At 39.7% G+C, this 26,289-nt stretch overlaps 1 protein-coding gene across 2 annotated transcripts in view; it reads right to left on the bottom strand.

The window, feature by feature from the left end:
* PPP3CA (protein phosphatase 3 catalytic subunit alpha) overlaps nucleotides 1-26,289 on the bottom strand; it is a 194,846-nt gene that overhangs the window by 107,116 nt on the left and 61,441 nt on the right. For both annotated transcript variants that reach the window (XM_061477882.1, XM_061477873.1), the window contains exon 2: nucleotides 9,445-9,645. In XM_061477882.1, the coding sequence (XP_061333866.1) occupies nucleotides 9,445-9,645 (201 nt within the window). The remainder of the gene's footprint in view (nucleotides 1-9,444; nucleotides 9,646-26,289) is intronic.

Raw genomic sequence — 26,289 nt, forward strand, 5'->3', positions numbered from 1 at the left:
ACACAAAATGCTGTTTGTCTCTGTCTTGCTATTAGTCCGCCTCCTCGCACTCCTCCAGTTCCTTTTCTTCTCTTCTATAGCTGTTCCCAGCTTAATCTCTGCTCTGCAGCTGCTCTACAGCTGTTGCAGGTGCAGTGTGATTAAGACAGAATCAATCCCCCTTCCAGCCTTACACACGTATAAATCATGATTCTCTACTATTTCACACACACAAAGTGGGGAACGCCAGTTTGTGTGTGACTGGTAGATTTTTGCTTGGCTGGGGGGAAGGCAAACATATGCTGGAATTCCCCTCTGCCCCCCTCTAGGTCTTATTTCAGTAGCTCCTCCATCCAAAATGGGGGAGGAAGGAACGTGGGTGGCTGCGATTTCAGCAGTGATCCCACAGCATTCCCATACCCCTTGCCAGTATAAACTACAACCTAAGATTGAGTTAAATTAACCTGCTGCCAGAATCAAAAGGAAGAATAACTAGGCAAAGCTAAGAGCACATGAAAGGTAAGAACAAAGGTTCTCTTTCTTTCTAATGAGGATTGAACAGTGCAAACATCAGGGTTATTTTCAAAACAGAATCCAAGTGTCAAAGACCCAGAACTACCCAGTTCTAATTCAAATTGTGCCACCGACTACATAATTGCAAAGCAAATAAAAAAAAACGATTTACAAGTTGCAGAAAAATCTTTGAGAAGCTACAATAAACACCACTGCTGCGATGTACTGTCTTCTTGGAGCAGCCCTAGAAAAAATTCCAGCCTGTGACACTGTGCCATCAGTATTTACATGATGAAGCAGAACCCACATGCTAAACAAAGGGCCATAAGAGCAAAGTAATAAAGACTTAGGTATTTGCAAGCAGTTGTTTTGTATTTTTGCTGGTGATTATTTTTTAATCAATGCAATTTCTCTGCTGACTTCAAGCCCAATATGTATTTGATCCTCCATTTCACTGCATCAACTAAGCTCCATATCTGAAGGGCACCTCGGACTCCACAATTTCACTTCGGCTTATTTGGCTATGATTTTTGCACCAATACAAGTTAACTATAGATGGACTATTTAAAGGAACAGCTAAGGCAGTTGTAAAGAATACGGTCTGTAAATCCACTGTCTTGGCAATAACAATAGTTTTAAGCAACTGCTACTAGAAAACATCATCCCTGCCAAGATCTCAGATGCTAACGTCTGAAGCAGCTCAATTAAGATACAAGATGCAATCAACTTTGTTCTACCAGAGATGGAGGCAGGCGTACTTCAATGTATATCTGGAACTGACAGAAGCATTTAGGGAAGGAATAGATCAGAAAAAAAAAAAAAAAAAAAGAATTTTAATATATACTGCCTTGCATCTCCACCTTCTTTCAGTAGCTCCAGTTTAAGTCACAAGTGATTTGGTGTATTATGAGTTTTCAATAAAGCGTGCACAATAGCTGGAGCAGTGTTAAGCAGCAATCGAATTAAAGGATCCAATCAAGTTCACTTTAGCTGTTCAAAACTATGTTTATATCAAATTTATTTTTAACAGGAGTTCAACATGCAGGTTTCTCTGTATTTTCATAACATTCAACAGTGATCTGCAAAGGAAAATAACTATTGCAACAGCAAACTGTGCTCAAGCATACACTGAGAAAAAAGTAGATATAACATTTTGAAAATGATAGCAAATATTTCTTCATAAAGTCTAATTCATTTATTATGTCAGAAAGCACATCTGCCTTATACAGGCATGTAAAAAGAATTGGACTGTAATTTGTTTTCAAAAAGGATGCAAGAGTAAATGGCGCTATTGGTACTTTCCCTTTCCTCCCCTTCCATAGTTTCAACTTGCTCTGTTGAAATATCATATTATTTGTGCAAACAAGACAATGAATTGATATTAAGAAAGAAACAAGTCAAACTAACATTGAAGCTGAAGTTAATTTTCCTATGATAAAGGAAAAATGCTACAGGTCCAACAGTATAATGCAAAAACTCAAACTGATTTAAGTTATACAAGGAATATGGGACATTTTTTGCATTTTAAGGCTAGAAGGAACAAAATACCAGCAGCTTCTCAGAATGGACAGCAATACAATTAAAGCAGCTAAAGAAGTTACAACTGAAAGATACAACTACTTGGCTGAGACACAGAAAAATGTGTTGTGCTGTAAACCAGCACCCTTGTTCAAAGGGCAGACTCAATCACTCTCTCACTCTTAGTATCACAAGCAATATTAAAGATGCTTCTTAAGACTAATGAATGCATTATAGCAAAGAAGGGAAAGCAATGATTCTTCTGTTTAACACTTACTCTCAGAAGCTGCTGGCATCTAGACTTCAAACTAGCTTTTAGACTTTTGAGTCTGAAGACACCAACCACTCAGGATGAAGTTTCACAGTTTGATCATGTAAATACTTTTTTCATTACACGCAAGTAAATATTGTATTTATAACAGTGTCCTGGAAACTCAATAGTTTCCTCAATAGTAATCATGGTACATTAGGTTTAGAGTGTAAATTAAATGACTTAAGTGTGAAATAGAGAAGTTTCAACTAAAATTGCTTTTACTGAAATTTTAATTTCAGACAAATTTTGATGCTGTGCTAATATGGATAGATCTTACACTACTTGTAGGCCCCCAGGAAGCAATCTCATTTATTTTCCAAGATGGAATTCTATCTTACACCTCTTCAAAGGTAAAAATCAGAAAGAACTGATCCAATTGCATCAGATAGATTACATATGTGCTACAGTTCAATGCAGTTTTAATCATTATCACTTCCTTACTATAACGTGAGCATAAATACTTTTATTACCTTGCCTTAGGGTTGATCACTTTAGCTAGGAATTCTTGACGTTTACAAAGTTTTAACTTGCACAGCACTAGCAACCTACTAATGTTATTTAATCTAACAAATGAGAGAAACCAGGCAAAGGAAAAATGTACATGGAAAAATGGGGAAACGTTCAGGCCCAAGAGACCCTATCGTCCCATGGAATGATGCAGAGAATATCTGGAAGCCTCAAAGATCACAAAGGCACATGCTGGCAGGAAAGGGCTTTCCCTCTATAGTTTTTTCTGGACCTATAATGCATCAAAGGTTTCCAAAGGTCACCACAGTTACAGCTGCTCCCAGCTCCACAGGCTATCCCCAGTTAACTACAGCCTCTCCCTTCCCATCAATTTAGAGTTCAAATCCCCAAAAATCTCAGCACGTTCACTACAATACAAACATTACACATAATTGGAGAGTTATTTCCAGTCTGTTGCAGCATTTAACCAAGCCAGTGGAATTTTTACCCAAAGACACTACAATGAAGTGGAAGTGGGTGTATTCCTCTTTAGTATGCACAAGGTTAGTACTAGCATATGTATTTGGAATACATATGCTCCCCTACCTTACATTATGTGAGGCAAAGGGAATAGCAAGGAAGGCTCTGCAAGCAGCAGTGGTTTTCTTCTATCTACCACATGCATAAACACAGGAGCTGCAAAATTCAGGACAAGTAAAGGAAAACAATATGGCCAAGGAAGACCCGCAGAGACAGTCACTTTCTAAATTCCAAAATAAGCTTTTATTCTGTCTTCACCCAGTGCTCTCCTATTTTCACATAATGAGCTGCATGCACCTTGCATTTCAGAAAGCTTTGAACACAGGATAGCAGTCAGGGCTTTCTCAGTGAAGCACATGCAGGTTTAGAACAAGAGCATATGCTTGTTTTACCTATTTTCCACTTTTAATAAATGAGGGACTGCCAGATGCTGCCCCTGTGCCTGCACATGGCTTGGCTATTGTCACCAGTGCAGAACCGCTGTCATTGCCACTGCTGATGGTGGCACCCGCACAAACAGAATTGAGAACATCTGCACACAGGCAGCTGCCTTGGGAACATTCATACATTATATATAAGTACTATATGTAAAAAACCACAGGTTTATGAAGATGCATATGACTTACTTAGGTTTTTGTGTTCTTCATTTACTGGAGAAAACTCCTGTTAATAGTGATGGGCACAGACTAATCAAAAGTAGCAGAAAATGAGTACGCAAAATGAAAGATGTCAAATGTTCCAGGAAGGAACAGAGCACACATTAATCACCTTTAAAATAGAGATCAACAGGGAAAAGAGACTTACCTTGAAAACACAAACATGTATTTCTAACAAGCTTACTCATTCATGCAGTCATATGTGCAAGAGGTATCATGCGATTTTCATTCAGTACCTGTAAATCTAACAATATCCTCAGGAAAAATAAACCAAAAGGTACAAGCAAAGACACACAATGATAGACATTAGATAAATATACCACTAAGAGTTCCAGATGTACCCTGTAGTTAAGTATGTCATTTAAGGAGATATAAACTAAAATCACAAATGTTAAGGTGTGAAGGTCATCTAAGCACAACCTGTTCTGCTCAAAACAGCTAACTTCAAAATCAGATCTAGCTTCAAAGCTGGAATTGGCTGTTGCCATCAGCTACTTTGTTGAAATAAAATTCTGCAATATGGGGTTTTGTAGTTTAATCCCAGCCCCTCCAGATTAATAACACTATTTCATCACTTGCAGGTGGTAATTTTTACAGATGTTGGAAAACAACAATTTACCATGTTCCAAAAGCACAGTTTTGGTTGCTTTGAAAACAAACAGTGAACTGAGACCCATTCAAGTCAATAAATCATACACCTAGTAATTAAAGGGAACATCACAAACGCTGGCAAAAAAAACCCTCTGTATTTAGGATGTGTCAGAATTAAGGTTTCTAGTACAACCTCTACTGCACATACATTATGCTACAAGTCCTTAATTATACAGTCACTTTCTGCTCTTTTTCATGCAGTGGACAGAACGAACAATACTCACGCAGTGAGCAACTTTCAAGTTGTATTCCCTTCACTTGTGTGAAATGCGTTTTAGTTACAAAACTTCTATGAACCTTACTTTGATGATCAGAGTGCTCGCATACTTTTAACACCTCTCAGTACAGCAGTATCCCATCACTTCAGAAGACATGTGAATTATTGTCTTCAAAACACAGGTGAACTAAAAGGTCCATTTTACAGAGTAGGAGCCAAAGAAGGCAATATTGCCATCAAAGAGCTTCTCATTTTATAGATAATTTTATAATATACAGAGGTATATATGTATATACACATAGAAATAAAGTTAACCATGCACTGAAGTCAAAGCGACACATGGTTGGCATGCAGTTAGTGCTCCGTATTGAAGAACAGCAGATTTTGGATCTGGAAGTGAGGACCCATAAACACAAGCAGGTAATTAGTCATCAAGCAAAGGGTAGTGCACGTCACTTGTGCAGAACTGCTCTGTATAGTAATGAACTTATTATATAAGGCCACAACAAAGCTATGCAGGCAATTTGAAATCTGGCATTAACAACTCTTCTTTGGAGCGTGACTCCAGTAAATATTGCCATCAGGGAGGTTCAGAGATATACTGCCATAGCCTTCTAGAAAAAAAGCTATTAAAAATGAGCCAATTTCTCCATGTGTAATTAGACTGTTATGAACATAAAACAGGACTGGAAATTCTAAGGCTGCCATAGAGACATCTTTCCTCTGAACACTGAACAGCTGTAGTCTAGTGGTAGATCAAAATCATTAAACCCACAAGCTTAAGACGGAGACCACATGCCTCCAAAAGAAAAGGGCACAGATGAAAACAGGAACAGTTCATCTGTGGAAAGCGTCTCCCTGTCTTTTTGTCGTTTGCCTATTGCCTAGTGAGTGAAGGTTGGCATGGACATTCCCCATGGTGCAGCATGCGACCAGAAAGTGCGCTGGTAGTCCAGAGTGTATGGCTCATTTACTCCCTACAATGGAAACACAGATGACTGCACAGCCTTATGGCAGACCCTCACTGCTGACAGTCGTAAGACAGCCAAACCTACTCCAACATGTGCCCCTTCACATCCCACACTGGGTACCTTGCCCACCTAGTCCCAAAACCCAGTCAACCTCTTCCTCATCTTCCTACTTTGCCTGCTCAGCAATGCTCTCCTAACCTCTGACTCCACCATTTCTTGTCTCCCAACTTTCCACCTCTATCACAAATTCTTGTCTTCAATCAAGTAGCCAGACTCAGCCACCTCCTTGTCATCCGCTGAACAGCCCTGTTACCACTTTCCATCCCTACTTTCAGCTTCACGCTCAATACACTCACTTTTGACCCAATTCTCTCCATCCTTCCCAACCCACATTCACGAGTCAAGACAAAGCTGCCTCAGTACTTCCCAGATATAAGAGTTCCGCTAACAGAGGACTTGGAGTCTCTTCTCAGTTCAGGCTGTGCAACAACTGTTCACCTTGCTTCTAAGCCAGAACTGTAGCAGACTATGCATGCATGTACATATGTATGTAGAAAATGATTGAATTTGAGCTAAGGTTACAAACTAATTCCTTAGCAATACTTAAAAAGGCTTATAACCTTGCCAGATTTGAAAACAAAATGTACAACTTCAAAATGACAATTACATTGGTACTTCCAGATAACCACAGACACAGAGTAAGTTTTATACATGTATGCAAAATAATGGATTCTGCATTCAATATTCAAGCTCTTTGCATGCCTCCCCCATTATACAAGTCATCTTCTCACTCAAATTCAGGTCTTCTATGTACCCACTTTATTTCACATGACTGCTTATAAACAGAATGCTGATATTTTTTCTGAGGATTATTATTCACCCCTTAAAAAGAAAAAAAAAAAATTGAAACTCAAGGATGGCTGCACAAGGCTTTGAAAGAAAAAACAAACAACTCTGAATTTTCTTTAACATTCATCAAGTATGCCACTGTACAGTGACACTCCACAGTATACTTTTACTTCAACAGTCATGCTTTTCTATCTCTCTTCTCTTTGATGATCACCATCTCATTAACCAGATACAGGGCTATGTTTCCAAAAGATGATTGCATCTCCCACAAAGGATCCCATATTAATGATTTATGACTGCCACTCCTCAACAGGACTGCTTGCTATTTCTAAAACCTAAAACTTATTTGCTTCTCCACTCTACCAATGGTTTCGTTTGTTCTTCCATACGTTTGAGAAAAGCTTTCCTCTACTCCATAGTTACTTCTCAATTGCCTGTATACCTTGCACTTCCACTACATCAGTCAATTGATACTCTCTTTATCCAGCCACCTGCTGTCATGATACTCACACAAAGAAAATTTTCAGGCCCACAACAACATGCCTCACAAGCTTTCCCAACCTCCCCCTCACAATTTAGTTTTTAGCTTCTTTTGATGATAGCTTTCATAACTCCAGCTTTCATGTTTGTTCATACAGAGCATTAGCACTTCTCAGCTACCCCGCTAACAAGCATTAGGAGCCCAGCTTTCCTAAACTAGCTTAAAAGGGAGTAGCTACCAGCCACTCCGAAGAATACTGCATTATCACAATCACTGTGTGAGAATAATTTCAAAAGCAGGAACAAAGGAAGACGTAGGCTCCACTGAAAAAAGAATCAAAGACCTAAATTATACCAGTGTTATACAATGGGGGTAACCTTCAGGAGATTAATCTCCAAAATGTAATTCCGAGCAATTCTGATGCCTTCAAAAGCATTTAATAAAAAAAAAAAAATACTTAAAGAGAAAAGTTAAAAAGAGAAAGAGAACATTAAATATGGACTGAAGGAAATCAGCTGGGACACAGGACACCAGACCCACCCTCCGACAGTCTACATCTTTCAATGGATTAACAAAAAAAGGCACACTCAAAAAAAGAAGAGTGAAAATCCACAAAAAGGTAGACTTTTCTGTGTACTTCACTCAATTATGGGTTATGGACAATGGTATTGCACATTGCACCACTATGACTTCTTCCATTTATCCTTAAGCGTCAAAGAAAATGTCTGTAGAACTTGATTCTCAGTCTATTCAGGGAATCCTTTTATTCGTCGTCTTTCCTTTATTCATCCATCAGCTGCAACATGATTGACACCTTTTCCATCAGAATTGTATGGCAGCATGACATGCTAATTATTACATAAAAAATGATACTCATTACCTCTCCAGGTCAAGCTACAATCAATCCCCTATTTGGACATCATTTTTAAAATGAGAAGCTTTATCTTGCACATCTTTCTAGTCCAGACACTATGCTCTTCAGTTTCAGAGTAGGTTTCCTGAAAATGAAGATTTTGCTACTTCTGTGTAGTTTTTGGTGAATGCTACCAGTACTGGTAATGAAAACTAGTAACCCTTCTTCTGCTACCTGTTAACCTATTTCTTTTACTTTTGCCAGGGCTCTCGAGAAACAAAAGTGACAAAAGGACCTGCCTTCATATACCAAGTTTTATGGTCTGGTTTCATTATTTAAGCTGGTTAAAACTAGTTATCTTTTGCCCCGAAGCTAACATTTTATGCCAGAGATAGATTTCTTGCCAAAAATGCGTTCATATTCGATAACAGTAACAAAACAGGGGAGGAGGCACATTAGAGCAAGCAAATGCATTCATACATTCAGAATGCAAGCGGAGGTAGGGGACAATTAGAAAGGAAATTCAAAGTATAAGGCATTTCCTGAGGATTAATGAGTGGGTGGTATTGTCTGACAGTCAAGGGCAGGATGGGTTCTGCAACCAGCACAATTCATTAATCCTCCAGGCAACATAAACTGGAATTCTGCTGATTTTTTTCCTTTTTTTCTACAGTCATTATTTTCCTTCGAATTTAATTAAAATTTCCATTTACTTTGACACCATTATTCCTTCATAGAATGACAGAATGGTTTGGGATAGAAGAGACCTTAAAGATCACCTAGTTCCAACACCCCTGCTATGGTGGGGTCTCATGAGAGCAGACAAGAGGGGGTGAATCACCTCTCTTGACCTGCTGGCCACACTCCTTTTGATGCAGCCCAGGACACAGCTGGTTTTCCAGGCTGCGAGCACATACTGAAGCCAGCTCATGCTCAGTTTCTCATTGACCAACACCCCCAAGTCCTTCTCTGCAGGGCTGCTTTCAATCCAGACTTTGCCTACTTTGCAGTAGCGTTTGTGACCCATGTGCAGGACCTTGCCCTTGGACTTCTTGAACTTCATGAGGTTCAGAGCCCAGTGCTGTCCATATATCTCACCAGTACTCCTATGGTAAATGGTATCTATAAAATTATGGAATTAATACCTGGTGCAAAAGGCCAGGTAATTTTTCAAGCTTAAGAAAGTCATTTTAACCTTCTCCTAAAGACTAAAAATGTTCTCTGCCTTAGAAACAGAAAGGGCTCAGAAGATGTGATCTTTTCCTCTAATTTACAAGTTGCTTGATGGCCTCCATTATCCTAGTGGCAGCAGACAAGAGTGAGATTCAAGTATTGGAGAGAACAAATGCTTTTCAATCTGCATTTCAGCTCCTGAGGTAGCCACATACACTACTGCATTACTTAACATGTCCCAGCCTACCAACCATCCACTCCATCATCATAATTCCATACTAACCTGTAACTGGTGCATCTATGTCCAGCAAATTTTTTTCCTGGCGAAGAATTGAAGCTCCTTCTGTTATTATTCTCAAAGCAACGCTCTCTTCCAGTCTCCCTTCTTTCATAAGGTGTGCCTTTAAGATATCCACACGAGGTTTTCCATCATTATCGAACACTTCCTTAGCTGTGAGCCGATGACTTGGAGGAAACGGGACAGCTGAGTGGAAAAAAAAAGACAAAAACATCTGGTCACTTTTTACAGCAAAGCCTCTGTCACTGATCATGACACTTATCAAAAGACATCTCTGCTTCAAAACAGCGTCAACATGAACTTTCTACTGCCTTTTATGATTTGTGGTTTAAATTCTACATAGATTACCACAGGTACTATTAAAAGTACACTTATGTGGCAGGCTACATTATTCACACATGCAAGAACAACTAATTTGTGCTTACAAAAACAATGAGAGGAAGATTTAGACCATATTTACAGGTAGATACATTCAAACAAGCTCCCCAGAAAGCATGCGAATATCAGGAAAAGAAGGGAATGGAGCTTAAACTGCTCTAGTAGCACTTACAAACCACTGATCTAACCCTCTCTTTCCATTAAGGGCATAAAATACACAAATAAGTGCAATATTGAATTTCTGTGCATGGATATGCATATACACTTTCCAATTAAAATGCTAAAATCCAAGACAGACCTCTCCCTAATGACCTGGGGTAAGGAGATGGAAGATGTCTTCCCTGTGCAAGTGATAGCTACATAAAATATATTTGAAGCCCATTAAAACATGCCTGAGTGCCAACCAGACTGCTCCAGCAAAGGCAGGGCAAAGGATACATCAGACTGAAGTTGGAAATAAATGAATAAAGAGGCAGGTTGTCCTAGCAACACAGCAGTAACCATGCTGCTCTCACGTAAGTCTGAGACGCACAGTAAACTTGATGCTCCTGCTCTGGCTCTCCTGTAGCCAGCTGGAGCAAGAAGGCTGTCAGCTGCCAGGAGAAAGCTGGAGCGTTATCCCAGCTTAACCCCCTTTCCCTCACAGTTCAGAGTGGCAGTAGGCACTGCTTGCTTCACCAGCCACAGGGTAATTACACTGATCCCTGCCACAGCTGCAGGAGGGTCAGGTTATTTGGGAGATCCGAGCAGAGAGAGGAAGAAGCATCAAGGCTGGTCTCAGCTGACTGCATCTGCAGTGCAACCCCATCCCTGACAAAGGACTTTGTCTGCCACGGAGTATCTTACAGGCAGCTCTGCCACATCATGAGACACGAAACCCTAATGCAGTGGACCACTACATCTGTTAGCTTCAATTTCCTCCTCATTTCACAATCAGTGTACTTCAGAAACAACCCACGCATCACAAACATAATTTAAAGCCCAAGTCAAGAACTCTCACACCACCAGAAGTAACAGAGCATATAAAAAACAATTTAACTTTGTGCAGTTATTTTCCACTGATATTTTAAACACAGATCAGAAAATTCCAACTTCACCTCTTTCCCCACCCCCCAATTCTTTCCCCTTTTGCTGCCCCAGCCCTAGTAGTCCATTCACTTAAACGGTGTGGTGGTGACTGATGGATGTGGCTCTTTGAAATATACTGAAACCCAACTGCTCTCCAGAAGCAATGACACCTACAACCCACAATGAAGATAAAATACATCTCTGAAAAGCCCTGACACAGATCCATGATGATCTTTTCACTCAAACAACAAGAACTCCTAGACTGCTTTAAATGACTAAATGTTTTAAATGGTACTTCTATGATAAAAGGTGGGCTGTTAAAGACCAAAACCAGACTTCCTCCTTGCTGAGATGCGACCTCAACTCCTGAGCTTGGAAGAGGTGATTCTTGCACATTAGCTAGCTTTCTTGGGCCCCTCTTCCCTCTAGGACTTTCTCCCATGGTGCTCTACCATGCACATCCCTGAAAAGGCCAAAGTCTGCTCTCTTAAAGTCCAGGGTAGTGCTTACAGTGCACCTTCCTTGCTGTCCTCAGGATCTTGAACTCTGCCATTTCATGATCACTGCAGCCAAGGCTGCCCTTGAGCTTCACGTTCTCCACCAGCCCCTCTTTGTTGATGAGAATAATGTCCAGCAGAGCACCTCTATTTGTTGGCTCCTCTATCACTTGGAGAAGGAAATTATCATCAGTGTATCCCAGGATCCTTCTGAATTGCTTATGCCTTACTGTGCTGTCCCTCCAACAGATATTCGGGTGGCTGAACTCCACCCCGTGAGCACCAGGGCTTGTGAACATGAGGCTGCACCTATCAGTCTATAGAGGGCCCTATCTGCTCAGCCCTTCTGGCTGGGTGACATCTAGCTAGTCCTATTGATCTCACATTTCCTTCATGCATGATCCTGTATGAAGGAGGAGAAGGCAAAGTTGCTGTTTCTCTCCAATCAGTTTGGGTGGAAGAAGCGTGTATTCCTTCGGCCTCTGTTCTTCTCAGAAGGCATCACAATGTAAAAGCCTATGTATGACGCATACTACTAACTTGGAGGTAACCACTGTTACGCATGTATGCTGAAAGGAATAAAGACAAAGCAAAACAGACATGCAATCAAGAAAACAAAGGCCATGAAATGTTACCTGCTGATTAAGGGAAGAAAATGGCATACACTGCAGCACTGTATGAGCTCTGCAGGCAGGGTTCTAACAAACATGTACCAGTGGGTAATTAAAGAAGAAGATACTGTTCCAATAGCAGATGACTCACGATTAATTAGCAAAAACATGAGTGACTGAATAGCCCACAAAGTGCATCTTCCATTATGAGAATATTAATTTTGTATGTACACATACACAGAGCTTCCACAGACGAACAACGCAACAAACAGTCACGTTCCTGTGGAAGTCGGTTCAACATTGTTCTCTGCTGGTATCACCCACAAAATCCTGTTGTAAATATAACAAACATTTAATTTCTATTGCTTTATATATAGCAATGTTACCTTCTGAATACATAGGGATGGATACATCAGATTCTCCATACCTGCTTTCTTTTTCAGCTTTTTCAAAATCTATTCTATCAGTGCTTGCAACAAGCAACTCTTCCGCTCCCAGTGGTTTTGCCTTAAACAGAAATAAAACCAGGAGCCTTATCAGACAGCAACTGTGCACACAGCATGCACAACAGGGAAAAGCATGGAGCTGGGAAAGGAGCCACAAGGGAGAGGCAAGAGGAGAAAGGAGTGGTGGTCTGAACCAGCAGTGAGCTAGTCACCACCACACAGACTCAGGGCATGTTTTTGAGAAGGAGGTATGAATCTCTATTAAGAAAAGGCCATTAAAAAAAAGGGAGAGGCAATAAAAATTGCATATGCATTCCCCTTGTTGTTTTTAGGAAGTTTAGTGACAAATCCCACTATAAGACCACCACACAAGAGAAGCAGGCACACTTATCCATACTCTGCAAAACCTAAAATCTGGACTGCTCTCCTCCTCCCTTTACATTTATTTATTTATATTGTTATTTAAAAACAACCAAAAAACAAAACCCCAACACCAACTATTCATCATGGGAAATACTACCCTTACAGTTACATACATCCAGGTGGTTTTGTAATAAAACAGACCACAACAAAAAGGAAAGAACCAAAGTTTTAACTCTTTACCTCAGCCTGACAGTAGCATCCTCCTGAGATCTGAAAACACAAGAATATACTCTTTAACCACTTTCTGGTTGGGCTTTTTTTCTTGTGCTTTCAGGTCTCTTGAGCATGTTCCAGCAAATGGAGAAAAAGATCAACCTGCTATTTTACTGCTCTTGCAGGCTCCTGCAAAACCCATCTTACCATTAACACAGCCATTGTAAAGGTCAGACACATCATTACTGTTTCTCTCAAATATTAAGCAGCCTCTCTAGAACAAATAAATAAAACATACAGAGCTGTGCTTAATTAGAGTGGACCATGTGTGCATACATGAATAAAATACAAGCATGCGGCAAAGCAAGCATTATTTTGTTTATGTATTATTCATTTTTAAATGAAGCTGTACACTAAAATAATGCTTTCAGAGGCTGCGCATAAGAAAAGCTATCAATATTTGAGTTTCTCCCAAATTACCTCCCTCTGTAATGCTTGTCTTGTAATTTCATATAACTTATGCTGTATGACTGTATGTAGCTGTTTGTACCACATCACACTTACATGAGAAATATGTTTTCGTTTGCAGAGAAAACATACCAGTAACTATCGTCATCTCAATAACCCAATGCATTGCATTTGTCTGATGGCAATTTGACATTCTCCATTTTGAGAAACATTTGCACTGTAGCAGTGGCTAGAGCGCAAGTTATTAAATGGGCCAACATTCACACTACACATACAAAAAAAAAAAGTCAGGTCACTGCAGCTTGATTTTTTTCCTATCTACTTACTCATAACCTTCAAACCTACTACATATAAAATTTTCCTGTCATCTCAGGAATGCCAACAAAACGGCATTTTTGAAAGCCAGGAACATTTTTAATGGTTAACTATCATTTTTTGCAGGCTGACTTTGAAAATCTAACCCCATTTTACAACTCAGTTCAAGTCATGGCATATTCTTGGCCATTCGTGCTGAAGAGTAACAACCGCTGTACTGGGGCATTTACTATTTAATCAGAGCTCTGTATTTCTGTACCATGCTATGTCTGACCAGTATATAAAGAAGCAGCCAAAGGTAGACTTTTCTGACATAATTCTGAGCATGTTCCTGTAGAGTTGGCTATAGATTTTGGTCTTACCAGGGTTACTATGAACCAAAAGGGAAGGAACGACGAATTTTGTTTTACTTTTTCTCAGGAACACTGCTGATTTCAGGTGACAGACAGGAACAAGAGGATGAATCACTGCCATCCACAGATGCGATAGAGAACAGAGCGAAACCTCCCAGGCAGCACAAGGATCACCAAAGTGGCGGGAAAGGCAAAGGACACTGCCAAAAATGCTCAGCCATTAAGGACATTGGGTTCTCACACGACAAACTCCCCTCCACAGATTTCTTCAGGCAGAACATGGATGACTCACCATTCAAGCATATTGGATCACTGGGATCTTTTTTTAACCTACACTTTTTCCTTAGCAGGTATTTTTGAGGAGTCTCATACAGAAGAGTGAGTTATTTAGAAGACAGAATCCCTTTTCAATACCAAAATTCGCACTATAGGATTCATAACATGTACGGGTTCATAGTAGGGTTTTGTCCACTTGCATTTTAGATAGGAAAATATGTCTCTAACTGTTAAAAAAACCCCAGCAGTTTATATGACAGGATAAAACTCAAACCAAAACCAATTTTCATTGTGGAACTCAAAGCAGAACTCATTTTCTGAATGTTTTCTAACCAAAATGATCAGGTTTCATCTTACATTAGCTACTGTCAGTAGAGTAGGCACACTTGATGCAAGGCCTGCCTGGAACCTACTGTGACTCTGAAACACCTCTGGAATTAGTAACCCCTTTCTAAAAGACAAAGCTATCGCCTGCTACTTTAAAGCATTATGTATTTGAGGACTGTTTTTTACTGCCTCTGCTCCCTGGATGGTAAAATTGTCAGAAATTGAAATCTGGGGAGAAAAAAAAATAAATTCTACAATATAAAATCCTAAGGAACCATAAGGATTCCTACAGAAATTTAGCATTAATTTTTCTTCATGGCTAAGAAGGCCTTGCAGTGTAATCAGAGCAGCTCACAGCTGTATTTGTTTAAAGACATAATTAAATCAATGTCACTCAAGAACAAGATATGCCGCTTCACATACCTGAGGGTTCCACTGCGCAAGCTAGTCAATACTGCTTAAAGAAATAGTCCATGGAAAAGTGCTGTTGCGTTAAGTTGGGGCTGTTCAGCCTGGAGAAGAGAAGGCTGCGTGGAGACCTCATAGCAGCCTTCCAGTATCTGAAGGGGGCCTATAGGGATGCTGGGGAGGGACTCTTCATTAGGGACTGTAGTGACAGGACAAGGGGTAATGGGTTAAAACTTAAACAGGGGAAGTTTAGACTGGATATAAGGAGGAAATTCTTTCCTGTTAGGGTGGTGAGGCACTGGAATAGGTTGCCCAGGGAGGTTGTGAATGCTCCATCCCTGGCAGTGTTCAAGACCAGGTTGGACAAGGCCTTGGGTGATACGGTTTAGCGTGAGGTGTCCCTGCCCATGGCGGGGGGGGTTGGAACTAGATGATCTTAAGGTCCTTTCCAACCCTAACTATTCTAAGAGTCTATGATTCAATTCTTCAAATGAATGCAACTGATCTTCACATAAACTCACTTCAAATTATACTTGAACAACCATAAGTAGCTATAGCACCCTAAATAACCACATACAGAAAAAAAAATGAAGAGTAATAAAACACACGAATGCCTGGACAAACACACAAGATTCCCTTTGAAGTTTCATTTCTGTCTGGCGAATTGATTCACATGTACCCACCCCAACCACTCTGAATACTTTTGTACTAAATTAAAGCACTGGTATCAGTAACACACATAAATTTGAATTACTATAACCAGCCAGATCTAGCTCCAATATTCAAACATTGTAAAACAATCAGCAATAAAAATGTTTTTCAGTTTCTCAAAAGTACCTGAAAAAATGATGACACAAAATATTTTACCGAAGAACGTTTACAGGCTCAGACACATCAGAGGGCATACCCTGAGAATCTAGGAAGAGGTACAGGTTGGAAAGGGGAACGGAAGGAGGTACACTTTAAAAGCCTTGGATGAAATAAAAGCCTCATAATTCAAAGAAAAGGTTCTCTTTGAAATATGAAGTGGTAGAGTATGTGTTTGTTACTAACAGCATTCCCAGAGTATCTTTTGGACAACGACTAGAATAAGCAACCAAATTCTACTGGTCTTACAGACCACAAAGCAACACACATCCCCATAAAATAGTACAAAAATGGATTCTTTGCCTGTGTTAGAGATCACACACAAGTATCTTTGACATTTATTATCCTCTCATGTTCACAGTTTACGGATTTAAAAAAAGAATTATGAAATTAAATAGAGGGGAAAAATTCAGTTTAACAGGAAACATTCCCAGTTAGGACCAACACATACAGTTAAAACTGGAAAATGTGACTGTAGCTTCCTGGCCTCATCAGAAAAATTTGTTTTTCTACTTTGTGTGTTACACCCAAGTTTTTCCATAGGCCTCCAACTGCATACTGTTGAGCTTTGTTTTTATTAGCCTTTGGAACAGAGAACAATAATTATCCAGAGTTTAAATTCCTTTATAGGAACAATTCATCTGGAGAAAACAAAGTCGGGGAAAAAAACCTGTAACAGTGGAAAATACCAAAGGTCTTCCAAGACTTAGATAAGGAATCAGGCACACTCCTGCATCTCCCAAAATACTTGAGTAATGGATAATTTCTTTCTACAATAAGACTTCACTATTGTTCCTAGTTAGAAGTGATTAGGAAGTGATCGCATGTGGAATGATTTCAATCTATTGGGAAAAAAAATAATCAATTCTAGGACCTGAATGACCTTCAGGTATCAGTCCACATTTATGGCACCATTTCTTTCCAACTTCCTCATTCAACCTATTTCAGTCAGTTGACACTACCAAATTTCAGTCTCCAATGTGGTAATGTAGCCAAAAGGAACATTGCAAACAACTCCTTGACTAGAAATTGAAGTCTTAACTAAGACTCTCTCACACCTTTTGAGCATAATGGAATACCATTACCAAGTCTGGTCAGAAATCAGCTTAGCTTTAAGATTTAAGTGACAGTGACATGTGAAAAGGCAGAAAAATAAACATCCTTTCCCTTCCAAAGCTGCTCCACCAAGATGAGATTTAAATACAATGAAGATGTAGCTTCCAAAAATTGACCACTGTGCATAGTCTGGCATTAGTGACACAAATTCGTTAAAACTAGTCCTAGAAAGAGAGGTGAGAAAGTGCAGGTAAGGAAACCTTTATTTGCAGATATTGTGTTTTCTAACACTGTTTAAATACTACATATTACAGAAGCCCCGCTTAAATGCCAGCCTGCAGAAGCTGCTTCCTGGAATAAGAACCACCGCCTCACCTTTTGCTCCAAAGAAGCTATTCACCAGCAGAAGATATGGAAATAAATCCCTGCTAGCATTACAAAGTAATCCTTTACAAAAATAAATCTTACATTTCAAATTTAGGACATTTCTGGAATCTAGCAATGGACACCTTGCCCAAAGAGTCTTTGCCCTGAAGGCTGAAGGCAAGGGGATAGGAACAATAAAAGCTCCATATTTTACTGCCTATATCTTCCAGGGTCTAAGCTGCCAATGCCAACCAAAGGGTATGAAAGTAGAATCTTTGAATTGTGTAAGTTTTAGGGTTTGGTTTTAAGGTTTGGGTTTTTTTTTTTTAAAACAAAAGGCAAGCCTTGGAGAAAATAAACAAAAACCCCAAAACCTTATTCAAGCCAATAAGTATCAGGATGCGAGAAACATACAAAATATTAATGTCTGAACTATAGCACGCGAACTAAATAAAAAAATCCTGCCTATCTGTAAATGTTAACCTGGTTTATTATTTTGCTGGTCATGAGTCATGCAGTAAGTAGAAGATCTACACCTGCACTTCATAAATCAGTCAGACAAGGCCAAAGCTGTATAAATTAAAGAGTAAAGCCTTACAAATATAAGTATGTGTACGGCCTAAGTGCAGCAGGAGCCAAATTAACCTTAAAAAATAGTTGGAAACAGAAGTTGATGGTTTGTTGGGGATTTTTTTTTGGCTCAGGGTTTGTTTTTTCTTGATGCTGTTTGGTTGGTTGATGGTTTTTTCACTCCTGAACAGGTTTGATTGTTCTAGTAGCATTTTTGCCTTTGACAGAAGCTTTAAATCAGCGTAACTCTGCAGAAGTGAATCCATACTAACACTGCTTTATGTTGCATGAGGGCTGGCTAAGCTCCACACGTATTAGTGTGGAAAACACCATTTCAGAATTACACTAATACTGAATTCTGCTTGTTCAGCCATAATCAATAAATAGGAAATGGATAGGCATGAAAAAAAGAGCACCTCATTATATGAAAATCACTTTGTGCCAGGTTACACCTATTACCAATCCAGCAACTGCCCTTTCTTGTGTAGGGGTCAGGTCACATACCTGGAAAAAATAGCAACATAAGAAGATAGTAGTAATTTTTAGGGTTTTTTTTTTTCTTTTTCTCTGCAATTTAACAGCTAGATACCAACAGTCTTCACAGCACGGTTTTGCTTCGGCTGGATCAGGAGTTAGGAACATACACAACACATTACACAGAGTCATACTGGAAAAAAAAAAGAAGAAAACAAAACAAAACAAAGACACCATAGCCTTTACTAAATACCCAAAGACAGTTTAAATAACTGGCTTCTGCTGGAACTGAGCTTTAATGAACTCAGCACATGCTCAGCACAATTTGTTTCTTCCCTGATATCAGAGATACTACTTGCCAGTTCAGACCAGACCCTTTAATAGGGAAATTCAGCCCTTCATTTTCAGAAAGTACACAAGCAAAAGACAAAGGGTATGTGAACCCTCCATGGGCCCTTTAAGTGACAGTGCCTCTTGCTCTTGATGAAAAGAATGGAAACTCTTCCAGCACGTTGTAGGAACTGATTCCCAATGACAACTTGTTCTTCTAACGCAGTCAAAGAACTAATTTTCTTGTGATGTTATTACAGTTCACATAGATCAGTGCTGAAGATTATGGACCACATTCACCACCACGCTATGTCACTGTAATGCCATTAAGCAAATGTTCTTTCTAATCCAGCATTAACAGATTACACAGATTTGAAACAGGGTTCAGCCTGCTCTACTTGACATCTAAATAAAATTTATCAAACCCAGTGACACTGGCATTAATCTGAAGTAATGTAGCTGTGAATCAGCCCTGATATTTTTGTTCAGTTTTCATATCTCGTCTCTACCGGCCCTTACACCATGGAGCATCCACATGGAAATTCTGCCTTGGATTCATCTCCAAAGCGTATTTCTTTCCATCATCTAAACTTGACTGCTGCAGAAAGTTGGTTTTACTTTAAAAATAACACACAGACTCATACAATCAACCATGTTGGAAAAGACCTTTAAGATCATCAAGTCCATTACCTCAGCACTGCCAACTCCACCACTAAACCAGGCCATTAAGGGCCTCATCTACAGGGTTTGTGAACACTTCCAGGGATGGTGATTCCACCACTGCCCTGGGCAGCCTGTTCCAATGCCTGACCACCCTCTTGGTGAAGAAATTGTACCTAATACCCAATCTGAACCTCCCGTGGTGTAGCTTGAGGCCGTTACCTCTGGCCTATCGCTTGCTAATTGGGAAAAGAGACCAACCATGCAGGATAACAAAAATCAAAAAATATTTGAAAAGCAAGTTTTTGGTAGTTAAACCATCATGTACTTTAATAGGCTTTTTTTTTTTTTTTTTTTAAAGCTGTTGTTCTGGGTTTTTTCTGTGTATATGTGGCAGCAATAGAGTTTCAAAGCCCTTAGTATAAGCTTCTGCTCCTGTATTTAAAAGGATATTTAATCCAAATCCTCCTTTTATTTATTAAAGATGCTTTTATATTTTTTGTAAACCATATCTTCCCTCATATCTCAATTGCTGCGTAACAAATGTGTTGGATAAAAATAAACCTGTCTAAACTTACCATTCTGCTGATACTCTCTGAAACATCCTGTTCTTAAGCAGAACAGGAGTTTAAAAAAAGCAGCTTTATGAGGCTACAAAAGAATCAGAGACCCATGCTTTATTCCCAGGCCTTTTGTGTGCAAGCAATTTAATCTTTGCTTGCCAGTGACTACACCCACAGAGAGACCTCAGCATCGGAGTACTCGGTTCTGTCATCGCTGGTGTGTGTTGAGCCTGGTGGCTCTGTGAAGGATGCCACATGGAGAACAGCATGGCACAACAGGACTTCCAGCACCTTTCCCAAGAAAGCCAATGAATGAGAACAGTCACCAGAGAGAAACCAAGAAGAGAGAAAGGACTCCATCTGCTAACTGCCCTTTGAGTCACACCTCAAGTCTCAAATCCCTTAGTGTAGAACAGGTCACTATTACTTCAAACCAAGACCTAATTTCGATCAGCCAGAGCTCACTTTATTCAGTGAAGTACTGAGAGACCTCAGCTCAATACTCTTAGCTCTCCTCTACTCTTGGTGAACATCTCAGCTATAGACCTGGCCAAGATGAGGTTTGGAAGTCCTCTCCCCTAACCTGACCAAACATAAAATACTTTCCCAAAGATGATGCAAAAGCCCTGGATCAGATGGCAGGAGAGAAAATGTGACACCGCAACCTAGTCAGATCTGGGGACCCGGCAGTGTGGGAATTAAACTCTTGCTTTCTGCTCCAAAGATCACTTCCACTTTTAAAATTTGGTGGTTGCTGGGCATAAAAAATGGCCAGACGAGAAGACACAGATGCTATAGCTCATGGAAATATAAAACCAGATCCATTCACCAATGGATTGCAAATGATAAAACTATCCTACCCATTTTCACTAGTTCTTCATCTCTCGAGCCATTTGCTCACTGCATTACCAAGAGATGAGTTTAACTGTAAGGTTCAGTAGAATTTTTTTAAATGACCATAGCAAGAAATAGGAATTTATCTCTCTGAAATATCATAATACTGACTTTACAGACCTAACCAATATAGCTGGCCTATTATTCAAAGCAGCATAACTCAAAGCAGGTCCTAGAGAAGCCATAGTCACTACTGAGCACCAAGAAGCCATCCAGCATATACAATCCACGAATGAGCTGCCTGTTTTTTTCCTCTCTAAGAGTGTGCTGCACTATTCTGTTTTGTTAGATGCATTACCTGATTTCTGCATATCATCTTGACTCAAGGAAAACAACTCTTACTGAAGTGGAACATGGGGTTTTAGAGCTTTTATTTAAATATCAAGGGGCTAGCTCCTGCTACTTGCAAATGAAAGCATCATCTTTCTAAGGCTGCAGCTACTTCTCACGCTGAACAATGGGTTTGCATTGAACATATAATAAGGGCCCACAGATAAAAGACATACTTCACAACTCAAATGAAAGGGCACAAGACCAGAGAATTCACTGGTTCTTGCTTCATGCAGATCACCTCACTGGTGCAAGAGAGGCAGAAGGGAAAACAGTTTTGGTGGTCAACACCTTCTGAAACAGCTCTGTAACCACACACAGACCTTCTCTTGTTTAACTTTTTCACATGTGTATGCACTCATGCAGTTTTAATAAACCCTTAGGAAACAACAACCAACAAAATGAACCCTCACACATTTTTTCTTTCTCCTACACAATCTACAGAACCTCTGGTGTACAACTGGCCATTAAAATCAAATGGGAGTAAAAATACCAGCATAAAATCAGGTAATTCCCTAGGCATACAAAAGTTAGAAATATTTCCATTTTGGCATCATTCCTTCTTTCAGGTCTGCTTTGAAGGCAAACTTTGGATGTAGCACATCTTCAAAACCCCTGGCTCACCATGTTGTAAGCCTGATCTGTGATTTCACAATACACGTGCAGCGAAACCTCTGAGATGACACTGCATGGTAACGCCTTGATGCAACTCTGACTAGGCTGGGCGAAAACATCACAAAAAGGAGCAAATTATCTGCCACATCTCTCAGCTGATCTTCCAGTGGGATCCTGCAGATGCCTGGTACTTACAAAACGACTACATCAAACCATCTCTGTCAAGGCTTGCTCTTGTTCTCCTCTTGGTAAGAGGATGAGTGCCTTTGCAAAGCGGTTTGTTGTTCAGAGAAAGGGCAAAGCTCACCCAGGATTGGTCATATGCGAGAATGACATTGAAAAAGAGTATATAATATCATTAACTGGAACACTGGAACAGTCCTGAACGGTGCCTGAAGATTTGCATAGCCAGTACCTCATCACTGCTTCTTTGAATGTGCTGTGACCAAGGCAACAGTTACTCTGGGGAACAGCGTAACAAAAGCAAGCACACCTTTAAAACACACAGAGGTATCCCAAACCAAGCAATCTGCCCTAAATAATTTCAAAATGAAGAGGTTTTGTGGTTCCTTTGGCTTTAGGTTTTTAAGTTTTTTGCGGTTTGATTTAGGTTTGGGTTTTTCTGGGGGTTTTGTTTGTTTGTTTTCAAATACCTTCAGCTTTGCACAATTAAAAATATAATTATACTTCTTGAAGGGATTTTCAGCTACTCTTACCCTGCACCCTCTGCAGCAAACGCAGAAGTGCCTGTAAGGGGAACAGACATTGCACAAGGATGCAAAATACTTATAATGCCTATCTGTGCACAATTATTCTAAACAAAGCACTCTCACATGTTTTGTATCTAATAAACAATCTATTGAGGAAATAACGCACACCATAGTGGCATCAAGACATATTGCTGACGCTCTTGTATGCTTAATAATAAAGGAGTGAATTACATTTACAGAAAATGCAACGAATTTATGTGCCCTGTGTTGGCATCCAGATGGCAACAGATTATGTATTTTATAAATTAAACCTATACAGAACTAGAAAGAAGTACCAAGGGCTGTATCTACTTCTAGTCCCTTTTCACACAAAACCCCCACGTCGCCGAGCAATTAAAAATGCTTCTCTAGGTTTGCTGACCAGTAACATCCCATTGTGCAGATGTGAACAACTGGTCACTTCCGAGAGTGCTGCCCTTGTAAACATCTGGGGGAAGTATACATCTTAAAGTCTCACTATCTCAAACAAGACATTCCAGCTGAATTCAAAGTGCAACGGACTCTAATTCACATGCTCCCCAAAGCCTCAAGGATCATTTCTAGCAAACACACTGAATAGCTGCAAGGCTTCTAGGCTATATACTAATTCTTGATCAATCGAAACTCAAGCACAAACTCCCAAAAGCACATTATCACCATCTGAACAAGTGGGAAAAAGAAATGCATCCTGGGGTTCTAAGTACCCCAGGCAATTTGGATCCTGCTAAAATAAGGTGTATTATACCTGGAGTGAACACTGAAAGAACCTCTTCAGCACCAGCTACCTTCATTTTTTTCCCAAATCACTGCAGGAACCTTGCTTCTGTTCAAAGAGCATCTCCAGCAATGCCATTATCTCCTGAAGCAACACTGCTCTGAGAGGAGAACACAAGAGAGTCTCTCATGTTCTGTGGGCAGCCAGTGGGTAGCTCCGTGTGTGAAGTATTGAAGTATCCTCTTTTATCACCAGAAAACACAGGGGAGAAGGTGGGCCTTTCAAAAGCCCTCCCCGTTTCACAAAAAGTGCCTGTTCAAACAAATTAAACTCAGACAGACATGATGCTTGTCTCCTCTTTACCCTAAAGAGTAATTTCTGATCAGGTATAAAACACATTCCCTGTTATGAAGGTCTCCAAAACGCAATCAAAAAAAGGTACAGAATGCCTTTGTTTCCAATTTAATAATCTGTTTGGTGTTTTTTTATAAGTAAGGTTTTTGAGCACAGAACCAGTGGGAAAGATGATAGCAGCTCCCAGCCCTCGCATTCTGCTAACTGTTCTTCTGGAATACCACTGGAGAGTTGAAACAATATTTAAACTTGCTTCCACACTTTTTTATAGTCTTTTCATATTTGTAATGCAACAGATACCAAACGGAGTGGAATGGCTGCTTTTTCTGACTTCACTACAGCTTTCCAGAATGGTCTACAGTATTTCCTTGTAAATACATCAGAGAGTTGCACTATAAGATGCTGTGTGCACATCATGAAAAAGATAAAACAGAAAAAAGAAAATAGCTTAACAATGAATAAATTTATAAATACAGTCAATAGAGATCAAGAACCACTTTTGTAGTAGGAATAATTTTGTTCTTTCTCCTAGAGCACAAATTGCCGGGATACACAAAACTACTTTTGTATACTTGATAGAACCAGCTTCTTGGAGACTATGCTGTAAATGTCAGAAAAACAAAAAAAAAAAGGCTCTATTTCAGACCCATCCATTAATCTGGTTTCACTTCTGACATGGAGAAAAGCATATTCACTTCATAGTTTTCCAGTAACATCTGTCTAAAGACCGCAGAATCTGCCTCACTCTGCTTCCCACCCCCCAAACATATTAAAAATATGGTTAACCATTTCAATTACCTTTAAAGAAAGCTGTATTTTTCATGACGTCTATGTTGCATAAGACCTAGTTAACAGGCAAACTCCTGTGACTCAACATGTGCAAAATCTTAAGGGGAGCTGCAAAGGCCTAAGAGATTTGTATCTAATTTGGCTTTGAAAACATGTCACTCTGTATCTTTTGAATACTGAAGTCTAATTTACAGGGGGTTTTATTACAATGCAATAAACTACTGTGGCTCGGAGGAAGGGTGTGGGGTGGAATTATTAGTCTCCAAAATCCAGCTAGCCTTCCAAGTGTAACTAGTTCTAGCCATTTCTCCTACCACCCTTTCATCCATTGGTGGTCACCTAATCTGTTGGAGTCTACAATAAAAAAAAGTAGTGGTGGAGTTTTGGTTGGGTTTTTTTCCTATTTGGAGAAGCATATCCAAGAATTAATCCACCTTTGAATATGTAAGTATTCCAATTCAGTTCAATGTATATCCAAGCTCCAAAGAGCTTTTTTGCTCTTCATTTCAGCACAACTGATTTCATAGAATCATAGAACAGTTAGGGTTGGAAAGGACCTTAAGATCATCTAGTTCCAACCCCCCTGCCTTGGGCAGGGACACCTCACACTAAACCATGTCACCCATTTCCTTCTATCACAGCCTGCAGAACCAGTAAGGAGGTTTCTGTCAAAGTACACATAGCAAAGCACAGTGTACTTCCGCCCAAAGTAGCTCATTTAACCATGCATGCCGCATCCCATGCACAGAGCCTCCCTGCTACTTTGGTACTACAAATTGTGGCAAAACCTTGTCCAGCAGTCTTCTTCCAACATAAAAATGCATGCTCATTTTCCAACATGCTTGCCCTGCCACTCTCATGAAATACTCTGATTATGCTATGGCATCTCCTGACTTGGTACATCAGGTGAAGAGAAACTACTGTTGGAATAATTTCAGCCCTGTCTGAGACACAGTCGCTACTTGGTTTTCTTTGACGGAGACTTGCTAAGAGCTGTGGAAATTCCTTGGCGCAGGAGCTCATTGATGTACTCCATCCCAAACTCCTGAGCAGAAATCACAGGCTTCTGGAACCATTTTCCAACTAATTTTATTGAATGCACGAATTAACTAGGGTTTGTGCCATGCAACCACAGACTTTCCTGTGTCTCTTTTTAAGGTATGAAGTGAAATCCCTGTTATTATCTACTGTATTACTTCTTATTTAATGCCCCCAGAAGTAATGCACAGTAACAGCAATATCACACAGATTGTGGAAAGAGAATCTTTCACCTCACAACTGGCAAGCTACTTTTTATTTTGTTTAAACTACAAAATATTAGATGTCATTACAGTCATTATTTGATTAGAAGATTTTTCCTTCCCCTATCTCCTTCAAACTTTGTTAATCTCTGACTTCTCTGCTCATAAACCATGTCTGAGCTTTAAGAGACATTTTGTTTTCCTGAATAACTTTGAAGAACAATAACTTTGACAAAGTCATCACCATTTTGCTGAACAAGAAGGAGACAACTTTATTTTCTAACAAAAAGGATGGTAAAAGACAGGGAGGAAGTTTGCCCTGTTGAAGACAAGGTAGTATTTCTAGCATTGTCTTCTTAGGAAAAATACAGAACACCCTACACTGAATTAGAGTCAGTAAAAAAGAAAAACTGGGGACATGCAAGCGAGGTAGAGTTGTCTTTTTTATTCTTCACACTATTAAGATGACTCTAATGGCAGATGGTAACCGGTAAGGAGCTCACCTTACAGAACCAGCACCCTGATCAGCCTTCC

This window comes from Pezoporus flaviventris, unplaced genomic scaffold (genome assembly GCF_033815535.1).
Source record: "Pezoporus flaviventris isolate CSIRO_AGI_PZ_B2104156 unplaced genomic scaffold, CSIRO_AGI_Pfla_v1 ptg000002l, whole genome shotgun sequence".
Taxonomy (NCBI): Eukaryota; Metazoa; Chordata; class Aves; order Psittaciformes; family Psittacidae; genus Pezoporus; species Pezoporus flaviventris.